The sequence below is a fragment of the Mirounga leonina genome, unplaced genomic scaffold (genome assembly GCF_011800145.1).
Source record: "Mirounga leonina isolate KUSES-001 unplaced genomic scaffold, KU_Mleo_1.0 Mir_125, whole genome shotgun sequence".
Taxonomy (NCBI): Eukaryota; Metazoa; Chordata; class Mammalia; order Carnivora; family Phocidae; genus Mirounga; species Mirounga leonina.
The window spans coordinates 40,671,493-40,685,994 of record NW_023270305.1 but is presented as its reverse complement, the minus strand read 5'-3'; the positions used below and the strand labels follow the sequence as shown (position 1 = coordinate 40,685,994).

Genomic DNA, 14,502 nt, shown 5'->3' with positions numbered 1-14,502 from the left:
CAGAGAGAGACACAGCGAGAGAGGGAACACAAGCAGGGGGAGTGGGAGAGGGAGAAGCAGGCTTCCTGCCTAGCAGGGAGCCCGACGCGGGGTTCGATCCCAGGACCCTAGGATCATGACCTGAGCCAAAGGCAGACACTTAATGACTGAGCCACCCAGGCGCCCTTCTGAAGGTTTTAATCTCGGTCAGGCCTTTTGTTCTGTTCTAGGGGAGCCTCTGCTAATCCAGTCACGTAGAGTTTACTACATCATTGATGAATGCAGATAGATACTATCTAATTTAACCTCATTTTGGCTTGACTGCATTCTGATGTGGGTAAATTAACCACCTCGTGTCTTCCTCAACTGTAAAAGTTAAAATATTAACTACTCCAGAAAGGGTATTATGAGAATTGTTACTCAGTACATAAATACATAAATGTAAAAGCACATATAAAAGCATGAACCATGCACATAGGAAATGCTAAAAAATGTGAGCTATTAGAACTGACTTAGATTAAAACTGTTACTGCAGGGCGCCTGAGTGGCTCAATTGGTTAAGCGACTGCCTTTGGCTCAGGTCATGATCCCAGAGTCCCAGGATCCAGTCCCACATCGGGCTCCCTGCTGAGCGGGGAGTCTGCTTCTCCCTCTGACCCTCTCCCATCTCATGCGCTCTCTCTAATAAATAAATAAAATCTTAAAAAAAAAACCACACAAAACCTGTTACTGCAAATATAAACTGTTTCTCTGTGCCAAGTTCAAACTTTGGTGTGGGGACTAATCAGGGGTGGTGTGTATTCTGAGATACCCTTTCCGGGTGTCTGTGAAGTCAAAACTATTTTCTTAACAATACTAAGAGGTTATTTGCCTTTTTCATTCTCATTTCTCAAGAAGATGCAGAGGAATTTCCAGATCTGTGCGAGAAGTGGTAACGTTAACATACAGAAGCAGCTAGAGAATCCAATGGTCTTCTATTAAAGCCATACCTTAAAGAGAATTTTCTCATTAGACTTTTTTTTTGGGGAAACTTGTTATAAAAATGTTATTTATGTTAACGTGCATTACTTATCTTAAACAAAATTCTGAAACTCTTAATTTCGAACACAATAAATATAAACTAGAGAAACAAAAGTTCTTTGGGGTCCTCAGTAATTTCTAAGAGCGTGAAGGGAGCCTGCGAACAAAAAGTTTGAGAGCCAGTGCTCTGGTGCAACTCACGACTGAACAAGCGGGGACGGCTTGTCATCGACACAACTTCACACTTCACAGCCTCTATGCTTTTTATTTGTGGTTTCCTGTCAGGACTGAAATTCTTCGATTTCTGCCTGCCAAGGTCCTACCTCCTTCTAGGGCATCTTGTTCACCTTGACACCGGTCCAGATTTCGCGCCCCTCTCGGCACCCTCTTTCCCGCACGCTGATCTCCCCCGGGCCTCGCACGGGCACCTGCCCTTCTCAGTCTTGCCTATCACTCGCTTATCGCTTGACTGAGGCTCTTGCAGGCTTGGTCTGGGTTTCTCCAGACCACGGAGCTCCTCCCGGCACCGGCCCGGCTCAACCACATTCAGGCACTGAACGACGGTGCTTGGGGTCAACCAGGCCGGACAGCGCTCACCAGGACCAGAGCCGCCACGCCCAGCGCCGGTCCCCGCCCGCCCGGAGTCCTGGGAGCGTCCAGCCGCGTAAAGGGCGGAGCCACGCGCCCACAGGGGGCGTGGCCCGCAGCGCGCGCGGGAAAGGGGCCGGCGCCGCATGCGCGCGCACAGTCAGCGGTCGCGCGCAGCACGCTCGGGGCCCGGATGGCGGCGGCGGCGGCGGCGGCTGGAAGCGGGACGCCCCGGGAGGAGGAGGGGCCCAGTGGGGAGACGGCTGCTCCGCAGCCCCAAGCCCCGACGAGTGCGCCCGGGGCTCGTCTCTCGAGGCTGCCTTTAGCGCGAGTGAAGGCTTTGGTGAAGGCGGACCCCGACGTGACCCTCGCGGGACAGGAAGCCATCTTCATTCTGGCACGAGCCGCGGTGCGGCGGGAGCGTCAGGGCCACACGGGGGTGCGGGGCGGTGAGGTGGCGAGGGGCGGGGCTTCAGGAACCTTCCGGGGGGCGGGGCGTAGCGGCGACTGGGGCGGCTTGGAGAGGGGGCAAGCGAGGGAGGAGGAGGGTCTGGACTGTGTGTGCGTAGCGTAAGGGGGTGAGTGAGGGGCCGGGACCGGATTCTGAGGCGTAACTGGGGGAGGGAAGACTGGGAGAAAGAGTCACATACCTGCAGTAGTTTTATTGGTTTGTTAACACACCTGCCTCGTCATAAGGGCTTTGGACAACAACTTTAAGTGGTATTTCGAGTGTCTAACATAACTTGTAGGAGTGTCAAGCGAATGAGTGGGGTGGATTTACAAGTGAGGGATGAGGGACGTGTCATGGGCTACCGGGGTAGGGGGAAAGGGAATAATAGGCCCTCATGAAGTCCAGGACTGAGCAGCTCTCCAGAGCACCCCTTACTCCCCTCCCATCACTCAAATAGAAGCGCTCACAAGAAGCGCTAGAACCTATTGATTCAGTTCTCCTTGTTCGCCGCACAGGAACTGTTTGTGGAGACCATTGCAAAAGATGCCTACTGCTGTGCTCAACAAGGAAAGAGGAAAACCCTCCAGAGGAGAGATTTGGGTAGAATGTCACTGTGGTATTCGGTACCTGGGGGCAAAGAAGGGAGGGCTGGGGGAGGCTTCCCTCTCACTGGGGGAGAAGCCACCACTGTAAGGTGAGAGGTGCTACAGGGTCTCTCCCTATGATGTTTTCTGTTGGACGGCCACAGTGATAGAAGATCCTAACCTTTAGAGTCCCTATGCTTTGGGTGGCTGGAGAGGTGGTGGGGTAGGTAATGAAAGGAGTCTTAAGTGTTGCCAAAGCTGACTAGACCCCTTTATGCCTTTTGCCATGTTGTACCAGTCTTGACACTTCTTTTTCACCCAGAAACTGGGGGTTTAATTTCTGCCTCTTTAGTTGGTAACCCTTGTGCATGTGTAAGCTTTTGTATACCTTAATCCCACTTTCCCTTCTATTTTGCTACACTCTCCTTTGATGACTTTCAGAGCAAAAAGGTTCTTGCTACTGAACAGGGTTTACCTAGAGTTTTCCTACTTTTGTAGAGAGACAGCTGATATGTAAGATTTGGTGGTGGAGTAGAAACGGATCTCATGACAGCAGGGGACAAAGTTTATAAATGCCCTTATTTGCATAAAATGTCATGCCCTTTATTATGTGAGTTGTGGTTTTTTCAAGGGGTTGATGTCCAAATGACCAGACTTAGTCAGGTGTCCTTTTACTTTGTGTTTCAGATAATGCAATAGAAGCTGTGGATGAATTTGCTTTTCTGGAAGGTGAGTTCTCTGTCAATGGGTAATCATTTCCACTTGTCTATCCCATGCTAATGATACGAGTTCAGAACCTTATAAAACTGCTACTTGGTTCTTCTTAGGGATAATTCTTTCTCCCTACTTCCTATTAAGTTGGGAAAAACTAATATGTTAAATCTAGTGAGATTCAGCAATTCGAATTCTCTTGGGTAACTAGAACTTTTTCTTGAAAATTGCTAATTATAAAAAAATGAGAGGGAATATATAAAGATCCTAGTGGGGTTAGGTGGATTGAGAAGTTCGTTTCCTACTTTGATCTCCATTCCCCTCATATAATGCTATATAATCTTCCCCTCATCATAATGCTAGAGATCAGAAACAATTGCCAGCATTTAAAGGGTTGCTTCTTGTTCTTTTTTCTTCTTCAACAATCTGTATAAAGTGATTATTTTGCCACTGGGAGATTGTGTACTTGCCTGTGTCTGTTTGTTCTTAAGAATTTTGCATTAACTCGTGTACTAAGTCTGTCATTGAAGTAGAAAATACTTGAGATACCTTATTTTAGCTATCTTCTCTTGGATGGATATCTGTTTCTCCAATAATTCCTAAATCTGGTCAGCTTATTTTTCCCTGCACATATTCTGATTGAATATGAGAGAGCCATGCACTTTCCGTTCATTCTCACCTTTACAATACCAGAGTGTTCTCATTATCTCTTTCAAGCATCATTACCTTCAGAAATCCTTTCTGGGGGCGCCTGGGTGGCTCAGTCGTTGGGCATCTGCCTTCGGCTCGTGTCATGATCCCAGGGTCCTGGGATCGAGCCCCGCATCAGGCTCCCTGCTCGACGGGAAGCCTGCTTCTCCCTCTTCCACTCCCCCTGCTTGTGTTCCTGCTCTCGCTGTCTCTCTCTCTGTTAAATAAATAAATTAAAAAAAAAAAAATCAGTTGAGATATTCTTTTAAAAAAAAAGAAAGCCTTTCTGGATGTATTTATTTCACTATTTTTCTCTTTTGTTCTGTATATCAGCCTAGGCCTCTCACCCTTTTGATACTTTTTTTTTTTTAATGTGTTTTAAGATACTTTCCCATGGCTAGCTTCAAGTCTAGATTATTGAGTATTCTTTCAATTTGTAGAACTTTCTTAACCCTTTTTTTCTATTTACTCATTTTTCTTAAAAATAACTTGTTAATTGCCTACCTGAGGAAGGCAACTTCTTGTGACTGACTTCCCCATCAGTTCTCCAAATATGTTCGGAGCCTACTTTACCTGCTTATCTTTAATTACCAACTTTTCAAAGAGTATTTAATCAGATTTGTATTTTAAAGACTTAACACTACAGACCTGTGGATAATGAATTGGAAGGTGCCAGGAAAAGAAGTGGAGAGATCTTATGTAGTTTTCTGCTCTGGTCTCCACCATGGCATAGTACTTAGCTTGGATTTTTGATAAAGGGTCACTAAGTGGTGGCCGTATTCATTTTCATCTTTTGATCCAATAATCTCAGTAATTGCATTCCTCTGCTCTGCCTACATTAGTAGACCTGAATTTTGGCCCTTTTAGCAACTGTGGATTCAGTCAGTATTATATTTTGTACCTGGTCAAATAAATGTTCTCATGTCCTTAGATATATATGCTCTAAGTAGAAAATTATTTTTTCTTTTTTAATCAAGGCAGTATCTATCCATGCTTGAAAATCAGTTCTCTAATGGCTTACAGTGAAATGCAGCTGCCGCTCCACACTCCTGTTGTTTGTGTTTAGCTTTTCAGGTGGTTACTTACATTTCTAAATAATATGCTTCATCCTTGATTTTTCAGCTGCAGATGTTAACTTCCTGCTGTGATAAATGAAGATTTAGGTAACTTATACTGCTCCATAAATCCCTCCATTCTGATTTTTGGAAGTTATATCATTATTTTTAGTTCCATTGTTACCTTTACAGTTTACATAACATACTAAAATATCTATTTTTTTTTGGTTAACTCCCCACTCTGGCAGGTATGACTATTAGTGGACCCATCCTTTCCCATTTTTTTTTTTTTTAAAGATTTTATTTATTTATTCATGAGAGACAGAGAGAGAGAGAGAGAGAGAAGCAGGCAGAGGCAGAGGGAGAAGCAGGCTTCCCGCAGAGCAGATCCTGATGTGGAGCTCGATCCCAGGACTCCGGGATCATGACCTGAGCTGAAGACAGATGCTTAACCCGACTGAGCCACCAGGCTCCTCTCCTTTCCCATTTTTTAACCCACTTCTAGCTTTTTTTTTTAAAAAGATTTTATTTATTTATTCATAAGAGACAGAGAGGCAGAGGGAGAAGCAGGCTCCCCGCTAAGCGGGGAGCCCGATGCGGGACTCAATCCCAGGACTCTGGGATCATGACCTGAGCCGAAGGCAGACGCTTAACCATCTGAGCCACCCAGGCGCCCAACCCACTTCTAGCTTTTACTTGGTGTCATCTATACTTGTACTTTGACGTTGTGAAGACTGGTAACATATCTTGTTATCCTAGTTAAAATCTCCCATGCTTTACATATTGGTTGAGTGTAGTAGTTGAAAAACAGTACTGTGAACAATTCTCCAAACATGAAGAACTTCCTCTACCTCTTCTGTCCTTTAATCTCTCATAGAGGTGCCTTCCCTGCAGGCAACTGTTAGTAGTCTCATGTGTAATTTTCTGGGTATTTTATGCAGATGAGTTTATGTGTATTCTTTTCTAAGCCTTTCCTTAGGAACACAGATAACAAATATAAAGTCAATAAATAATAAAATGAACACCATTGCAACCACCAGCTAGGTCAAGAGATATAGTAGTGTCAGCCCCCAGAAACTCCATATATATTCCTTCTTCGTGGTAGATCTTTCCATCCCCTTTCCTGACATAACAGTATCTTGACTTTTTGGTAATTACTTGATTTTCTTTATAGTTTTACCACATAGGCATGCATCCTTAAACAGGTTTTATATTTTTTTGAATTTTCTAAAAATGTAACCAGATTGTATGGATTCATTGGTCATCTTCTGTCCTGGGGCTGTTTTCTTTAGGTTAACACATTTATGAAATCCACTTGTGTGGTTGCTCATCTCTCTTGTTTTCTGTGCTGTATGGCATACCATTGTGTGACAGTATTACAACTGGACCATTTTAATGTGGATATTTGGATAACTTTTTTTTCTGTTATAAGCAATGCGCTATTGATGCTTTGTCTTCAGCTTGCCTTCTGCTCCCTCGTCACATTCTTACACATATTGCTCTAGGCGTGTGTGTGTATGTGTGTGGATAAAATTACTGGGACATAGGATATGTATATCTCCCTCTTTTGCAGATATTGCTGAACTTCCTACATACCTGATTCACATTTCTACCTAGAGTGTATGATAATTCGCATTGCTCCTCATTTTCACCAACACTTGGTATTTGATTTTTGCCAATCTGGTAGGGATGTTAATGATAATTGCCTAGTACTTTTATTTTGCATTGCCCTGATTACTGGTGATACCTTTCCCATGCATGTCCATTTTCTGAGGTGGGGTGGTGTCTTATTTTTGTCCTGGTTATTTTGTCTTTTTCCTTACTGATTTATAACTGTATCTGTGATTATATATATGTGTGTGTGTGTGTGCTTTTTATTTTTTATTTTTTCTGAATGTGAATCTTTTTCATCATATGGGAAGCAGATATCTTTTCCTGGTTTATGACTTGTCTTTTCACCCTTTAGGGTATCTTTTGATAAACCAGTTCTCAATTAAAGGTAGTCAAATGTGTTAATTTTTTTTTTATAGGTAATGCTATTTGTTTCCTGTTTAAGACTTTTTTCCCTATCCCAAGGTCATGAAGTCATTCTCCTATATGCTAAAATTTTTATAGTTTTCTTATCTTTCATAAAACTACAGTTGACTTTTTTGTGTATCAGACTGAGGTAAGGGTCTAATTTTTTTCTTATTATTTAGATAGCCACTTTTCCATATAATTTTCTCTGCCATGCTACTTTTGTGATAGATCAAGGCTGTTCCTCGATTTTCTGTTCACCTGTTGATCCGTTGTGTCTATTACCATGTCCGTACCACACTGTATCAATTATGGTAGCTTTATCTGAAAGAACAGATCTTCCTACCTTGTTCTTTAAGTGTCTTGGCTATTTTTGATTCTTTGCATTTTCATGTATATTTTAGAATATGCTTGCCAAATTCCACAGAAAAAGGGTATTGATTGGATTGCACTGAATCTATAGATTACTTAGGGGGAGAAAGAATATATTTATAATAGTCTTTCAGTACATGAACATAGTATATTTCTCCATTTATTTAGATCTTTAATGTTTTTTTAAATAAAGTTTTTTTATTTTATAGGAAGAAATCTTGACATATTTTGTTAGATGCTTTCCTCTAAGTACTTAATTTTGATGCTCTTGTTATTGGCATCTTTCTAAGAAAAAATTAATTTTCATATGTTGCTAGTATATAGAAATATAACTGGTTTTATGTCTTAATTTTGTACCTAGCATCTTGCTCAATGCTAATTCTAATGATTTGTGTTGATTCTTTTGGATTTCCGTAGTTACATAGTAATACCCACTAGTAGTGGCAATTTTGTGAAGTTTTCCCAATCCTTATCTTTTTCTTTTTTCTTTCCTTTTTTCTTGGCTAGATTCTCCAGTGTAGTGTTGAATAGGTGTGCTGGTAGCAGTCATCTTGATTTCAAAGGGAAAGCTTTCAGTGTGTCCCCATTAATTAAACTTAACTCTGTGTTTTTTGTAGATTAATTTTAACAGATTGCAAATGCTGTATCGCTATTTTTAAATTTTATTTATTTATGAAGATTTTATTTCAGAGTGAGAAAGTGTGCGCATGTGTGTGCGTGCATGAGCGTGGGGGAGGGGCAGATGGAGAGGGAGAGGCAGACTCCCTACTGAGCAGGGAGCCTGATGCGGGCTGGATCCTAGGACCCTGAAATCATGATCTGAGCCTAAGGCAGACACTTAACTGACTGAGCCATCCATGTGCCCCTGTATCACTGTTTTTAAAGAGAGATTGGCATTTTTTTCCCTATTGAATGTGAACCTCATACAAATTAGTTGGAGAGTGTGTGTACCCTTTTTATGTGTTCTCTAGAAAACTTTGTAAGATTGGAAATATTTCTTATTTGTTTTTTTTTTAGTTTAAATTTATTTTATTTTTTTTTAAAGATTTATTTATTTATTTGAGAGAGCGAGAATGAGAGAGAGTACATGAGAGGGGGGAGGGTCAGAGGGAGAAGCAGGCTCCTCGCTGAGCAGGGAGCCCGATGCGGGATTTGATCCCGGGACTCCAGGATCATGACCTGAGCCAGAGGCAGTTGCTTAACCAACTGAGCCACCCAGGCGCCCTAGTTTAAATTTTTTTTAAAGATTTTATTATTTGAGAGAGCACGCGTGCGAGAGTGAGTGAGTGGGGTGAGGGGCAGAGGGAGAAGCAGACTCCTGCTGAGCAGGGAGTCCTATGCGGACTCGCTCCCAGGACTTCTGGGGTCAGGACCTGACCTGAAGGCAGACGCTTAACCCACTGAGCCACCCAGGCACCCCATTATTTATTTGAATGGTAGAATTCACCAATGAAGTCATCTTGGCTAGAATTTTCCTTATGGGAAGATTTCTGATTAAATTTTTTTGGATGATGTTGGAATCATTTTGGGTTTATTTTATTTTTTGAGGCAGTCCTGTCCTGCTTCCCCCTCTAATTATAGTTTTTCTAGGAATTTTACATTTATCTAAATTTTCAGATTTGTTGGCATGAAGTTCTTCATAGTATAGCTGACCCTTGAACAGCACAGGTTTTTTGTTTGTTTTTTAAAGTTTATTATTATTTTTTTAGTAATCTCTACACCCACTATAGGACTCAAAATCATGAGCCCAAGATCAGGAGTGCATGCTCTTCTGACTGAACCAGCCAGGCGCCCCAAGGGGGCATTTTTTTTTTTTTAAGTAGTCTCCATGCCCAATGTGGGGCTGAGTTGCATGCCTGGGGAGCCTGGGTGGCTTAGTCTGTTATGTGTCGGGACTCTTGATTTCAACTCAGGTCATGATCTCAGGGTTTTAAGATCTGAGCTCTGCATGGGGCTCTCTTCTCAGCAGGTATTCTGCTTGAGATTCCTCCCTCTCCCACTCACATGCACGCTCTTTCTCTTTCTAAATAAATAAAATCCTAAAAAAAAAAAAAGAAAAGAAAGAAAAAAGAGTTGCATACCCTACTGACTAAACCAGCCAGGTGCCCCAAACTGCACAGGTTTGAACTCTGTGGGTATGTGGGGATTTTTTACAGTATAGCACTGTAAATGTATTTTTTTCCCTTATTTTCTTAATAACATTTTCTTTTTTCTAGGTTACTTTATTGTAATAATACAGTATATAATACACATAACATACAAAATATGTGCTAATCAGCTATGTTATTGGCAAGACTTCTGGTCAGCAGTAGGCTACTAGTAGTTAAGTGTTTGAGACTTTTTATAAGTTAACTATTGTTACTTCTGGTAGTGCTTTTTGCCTTAAAGACTATTTTGTCTAACACTTCTAAAATTTTCCAGTTTTCTTTGTTAGTATTTGCATGGTATGTATTTTTTTTTTTATCTTTTTATCTTTACCTTTCCATATCTGTAAACAGAATATAACTGGGTTATTTTTTAAAATTTAGGCTGACAGTCTTTTTCTTTAACTGGAGCACTTAGTTCATTTATGTTTAATGTAATTAGTGGTATATATGGGTTTAAATCTGCCATCTTATTTTGTGCTTCCTATTTGTCCTATTTTATGTTTTTTTCTTTTCAATTTTTTGCCCTTTTTAAGTCAATTTATTATTTCATTTTTTACCTCTCTCAAGAACTTATATACTTTATTCTTTTGTTACTGTACCAGTTACTGTATGCATCCTTATTTTATCAGAGCCTAAAGATAGTACCTTTATCTTGTCCTCAAGAAAATAAGATCTTAGAACTACTAACTCCCTATACAAGGCCCTCTTCCCCATACATGCTATTATTGTCATGCATTGTTTTGTTTTTGTCAATCCACATAAGGCACTGTTACTGCTGTATTATACAGGCAAAGATATATGAATTTATCCACATATTTATATCTTTGCCCCTCTTATATTTCTGCTTCTCCATTTGTGATCATTTTCTTTCTTTCTGAAGTAAATCCTTTAGAACTCCTTTAGTATGGGTCTTCTTTAGTATGGGTTTTTTGGAGGGTGGTGGTGGTGAAAAAGCCTTTATTTTCATTGTTAAGGGTATCTTGCTGAATATAGAATTTTAGGTGGAAAGTTATTTATCATGTTGAAGCTGTCATTCTACTGTTTTTTGGCTTCCATTTTTTTTTTTTTAAAGATTTTTAAAATTTATTTATTTGACAGAGAGAGAGATAGCGAGAGAGGGAACACAAGCCGGGGGAGTGGGAGAGGGAGAAGCAGGCTTCCCGTGGAGCAGGGAACCCGATACGGGCCTCAATCCCAGGACCCCGGGATCATGACCTGAGCCCAAGGCAGACGCTTAACGACTGAGCCACCCAGGTGCCCGGCTTCCATTGTTTCTGATGAGAAATTACTGTTAATCTGTTAATCTTTTGAAGCTAATTTGTCCTCTTTTGGTTACTTTGAAGATTTTATATTTGTCTTTGATTTTTCTTTAGATTCAGTTGGATGTATCTACGTGCAGATTTCCCTCTCTGGTCTGCTTAGGCTTCTTAAATCTAAGGATTGATGTCTTTTATCTGTTCTGGAGAAGTCTCAGCTAGTATCTTTTCAGATAATGGCTCTGCTTTGTTCTTTCTCTCTTCTTTCTCATTCGGATTCCCATTAAATGTATATTAAACCTCAATCATTATTTTGCCTCTCTATGCTTCTGTGTAGTTTTTTCTGATCTCCCAGCTTACTGATTCTTTCTCTGGTGGTCTTGTATCCTTTAAACTTTTCTATTGATTTTTTAGTTTGTTTTGTTTCTGTATCTTCAGTTCTGTGAATTCCATTTGCTTATTTTTCAAATCTACTTTGTCACTTGTTATTGTATTTGCTCCAGATGTTTTGAAGCTTGTCTTTTATTTCTTTAAACAAAGTAAGTGCAGTTGTTTTATAGTCTCTGTCCAGTCTAATATCCACAGCCTTTTGAGGCTGACTTGTTTTTTTTTTTTCCTGACTTGTTCTGTTGATAGTGTTTCATGGTCTTTTTTCTTCTTTATGCCTAGTTATCTTGGTGTATTGGTCATTGTACTTGAAAAAATTATTTGTTGGATAGTTAGAGGCCTGTGTGATGAAACGTTTCTCCAAAGATTTTCATTTGCTGCTGCAAGGTACCTAGGGGAATGTGTAAATTCAGGATCTCCTTAATCCTAATCCAAGACTTGAGGATTCTTGGCTCACTGTGGTAATTAATATATGTGAACCCTGCCTGCAGGTCTGTGAGGGGGCTGATTTAATTCTAGTTTAGCTTTACTCTGCGGGTATAGCCTTTTGGGATTACAGCTTTTTAAAAAATTCAACCTTTCCACTTGGGCAGAGTCTTAGATTTGACTCAGCCAGAATTTCTCAGCTCTGTCTTTTGGACTGGCAAATGACCTCAGGGCAAAAGCAGATTTGGAGGCTGGGTTACATTGTGTTCTTGCTTTCTCTAGATCTTGGATTTCACTGTTATTGATGCCTCTTCAGTGCTTGAAGGCTTTTCTTTTTAAAAATATTTCAGTCAGCTTTATCATTTGATCTCAGCTGGAATTTGCCTTTATCAAAAGAAGAGGCTGTTTCCTTTTTTTTAAACTTAGAGTTATTTTTGCTTTGTTTTCTTATATGTTCTTTTCTCTGAATTATCTGTTTTCTAGGGTTTTTTTAAAAATAAATTTTAGTTTTTCCTTTCATTTTGCAGTTTTTCATTCTGTTTAGAAATGAGGGAGTACGAAGGCTGTTTGGAAGCTGTGTATACATGGGAAGGTGGTTTTTGCTTGGCACTTTTACTTTAGGGTGGTTGTTATGTTATACTGGGGCCCTGAAAGCCTTATTGTGGGGAGCTGGCATTTTCAGAGGCTTCTCTAGTTCTTCAGATAATTTATTTAGTTTATTGGAAGAGAGCCCTCTGATTTTTTTCCATTTAGCTTTAAGTGTTTTGTCTTCTGGTAATGCTACATGCTGGAAGGTTGTAGGGAGGTGGGGCCAACTGTTTCTCACGTAGACCCTCAAGTCATTAACCCTTTCTAGCCTATGCTTCTTTCTGTTTTTCCTGGTGTCTGTGTCCGTGTGGAGACTGTCCAAGAGTCTCTTGGGCAGATGGGCTCCCACCTCTGCTGCTCCTTCTAGTCATTCTAGCTTATGTTTTTTCTTGCTCTTTTATAAACATACTTCAATCAGATTTCTATTACTCAGCTTTTTGTTGAAATCTCTTAACTGCTGATGGGCCCCATTCTTTGTTTAAAACCTTATTTCCTTTTGAATGGAATCTTGGATGGGAGGACATACAAACTTGTGGGCTCAGTCCCCCATCTTGAACTGGAAATTTATCAAAAGATTATAAATTTTTGCTTAGAAAATTTATTTATTTTGTATCATGCTTTGTCTGGAATCTCCAAATGCTCATTAACTAACACGGCAACCTCTTTGCCCTTTCCCTACTTCTAATTCTAACTCTCTGGACCAGTATGCTTAATTCCCAGCTGCCCAATTTCTGTAGTGACATGTTTATCCTCTGAGATCTTTTGGATGGATATGCCTCAAAATGAGTATTTCGGTCTTAGAGACCTGCCAGTATCAGTGCAGCTTCCACTTGAACTTTGCCCAGTCTGTCACACTCATCCAGTTCTTGAGGCACCTTGCTTTACATATTGCTCTTTGTTTTTGTTTTTTTTTTTTTTAGGAACATTGGATTGATGGCTGAGCTCGGCAGTTTTGTGAGCTTTCACCTGCATCCTTTGGCCAGCCCCTCTCCTGCAGGCCTCAGCTTTGAAGAACAGACTGTTTGGAATATTGTACTCACATGCTTTTCCTGTTCCCCCTTCACCTAAGCCGGGATAAGCAGAGATCTCACCTATTAGCTTTTCTCTACAAGGTCTTCCACTACTGTGTCTTCCATTTCAGGCTTGGAGACAGCCTCTATTGAGGCAGAGGAAAAGAAAATGATTTGTGTAGGTTGCTTAATGAATGATGAGGACTATAATAAAGGTCTCTGATCAATTTCAACCTAGTGTGTTTTATAATCTTGCCTTTGTCCTTGCCATGATGACTGGAGAGCCACCATGCCCAGCCACAGACCTTCTGATCTTTCTTGCCATCTGTTCTAAGCCTCAGTCCTTTGATTTATTTGCTTTCATTTGCTTTTTTCCAATATGTCACCAGAATGTGATTTCAGAATTTATGGGATGTCACTTAAGGTCTTCAGAAGTTTAAATAAATGTGATCCTAGATTTAAAACCAGTTAAATTTTAATAGCTTTACAGAGATATAATGCACATAGTATACGATTCACCCGTTTAAAGTGTGCATTTCAGTAGTTTTTAGTATATTCACAGATATGTGCAGCTATCACCACAGTCAATTTTAAAATATCTCCATATTAGTGGAATCATAAGATAAGTGGTATTTTGTATCTGGTGTCTTTCACTTAGGTAATGTTTTCAAGGTTTGTTTATGTTAGAGCGTGTAGCAATATCCATTCCTTTATTTTTTAAATTGTGGCAAAATATATATAACCTAACATTTCCTGTTTTAATTATTTTTAAGTGTATAGTTCTGTGGCATTAAGTACATTCGCATTATTGTGCAACCATCACCATCGTCCATCTCCGGAACATTTTTTTTTTTTTTAAAGGTTTTATTTATTTATTTGACAGAGAGAGACACAGCGAGAGAGGGAATACAAGCAGGGGGACTGGGAGAAGGAGAAGCAGGCTTCTCGCGGAGCAGGGAGCCCGATGTGGGGCTCGATCCCAGGACCCTGGGATCATGACCTGAGCCAAAAGCAGACGCTTAATGACTGAGCCACCCAGGCGCCCCATCTCCGGAACATTTTTCATCTTCTCAAACTGCAACTATAGCCATTAACAGTAACTCCCCATTCTACCCTCCCTTAGGTCCTGGCTAAATTTTGGTTTTTAAGGGAAGGTTTGGGTGATCTATCAGGAGGAAGGCAAAGTACTTGGAAAGTAGTAGTTAAGGAGAGCAGCAGGAAA

At 40.6% G+C, this 14,502-nt stretch overlaps 1 protein-coding gene across 2 annotated transcripts; it reads left to right on the top strand.

Annotated features, from left to right (window-relative positions):
- Positions 1-1,714: 1,714 nt before the first annotated feature.
- On the top strand, positions 1,715-13,513 carry POLE4 (DNA polymerase epsilon 4, accessory subunit). Of its 2 annotated transcripts, XM_035001209.1 has the most exons (5): positions 1,715-1,996; positions 2,554-2,638; positions 3,310-3,351; positions 5,146-5,186; positions 13,191-13,513. In XM_035001209.1, the coding sequence occupies exons 1-4, from the start codon at positions 1,781-1,783 to the stop codon at positions 5,169-5,171; spliced, it is 369 nt and encodes a 122-aa protein (XP_034857100.1). In that variant the 5' UTR covers positions 1,715-1,780; the 3' UTR covers positions 5,172-5,186; positions 13,191-13,513. The 2 variants fall into 2 exon arrangements, with proteins under 2 accessions (XP_034857100.1, XP_034857101.1); XM_035001210.1 differs by lacking the exon at positions 5,146-5,186.
- Positions 13,514-14,502: the final 989 nt, after the last annotated feature.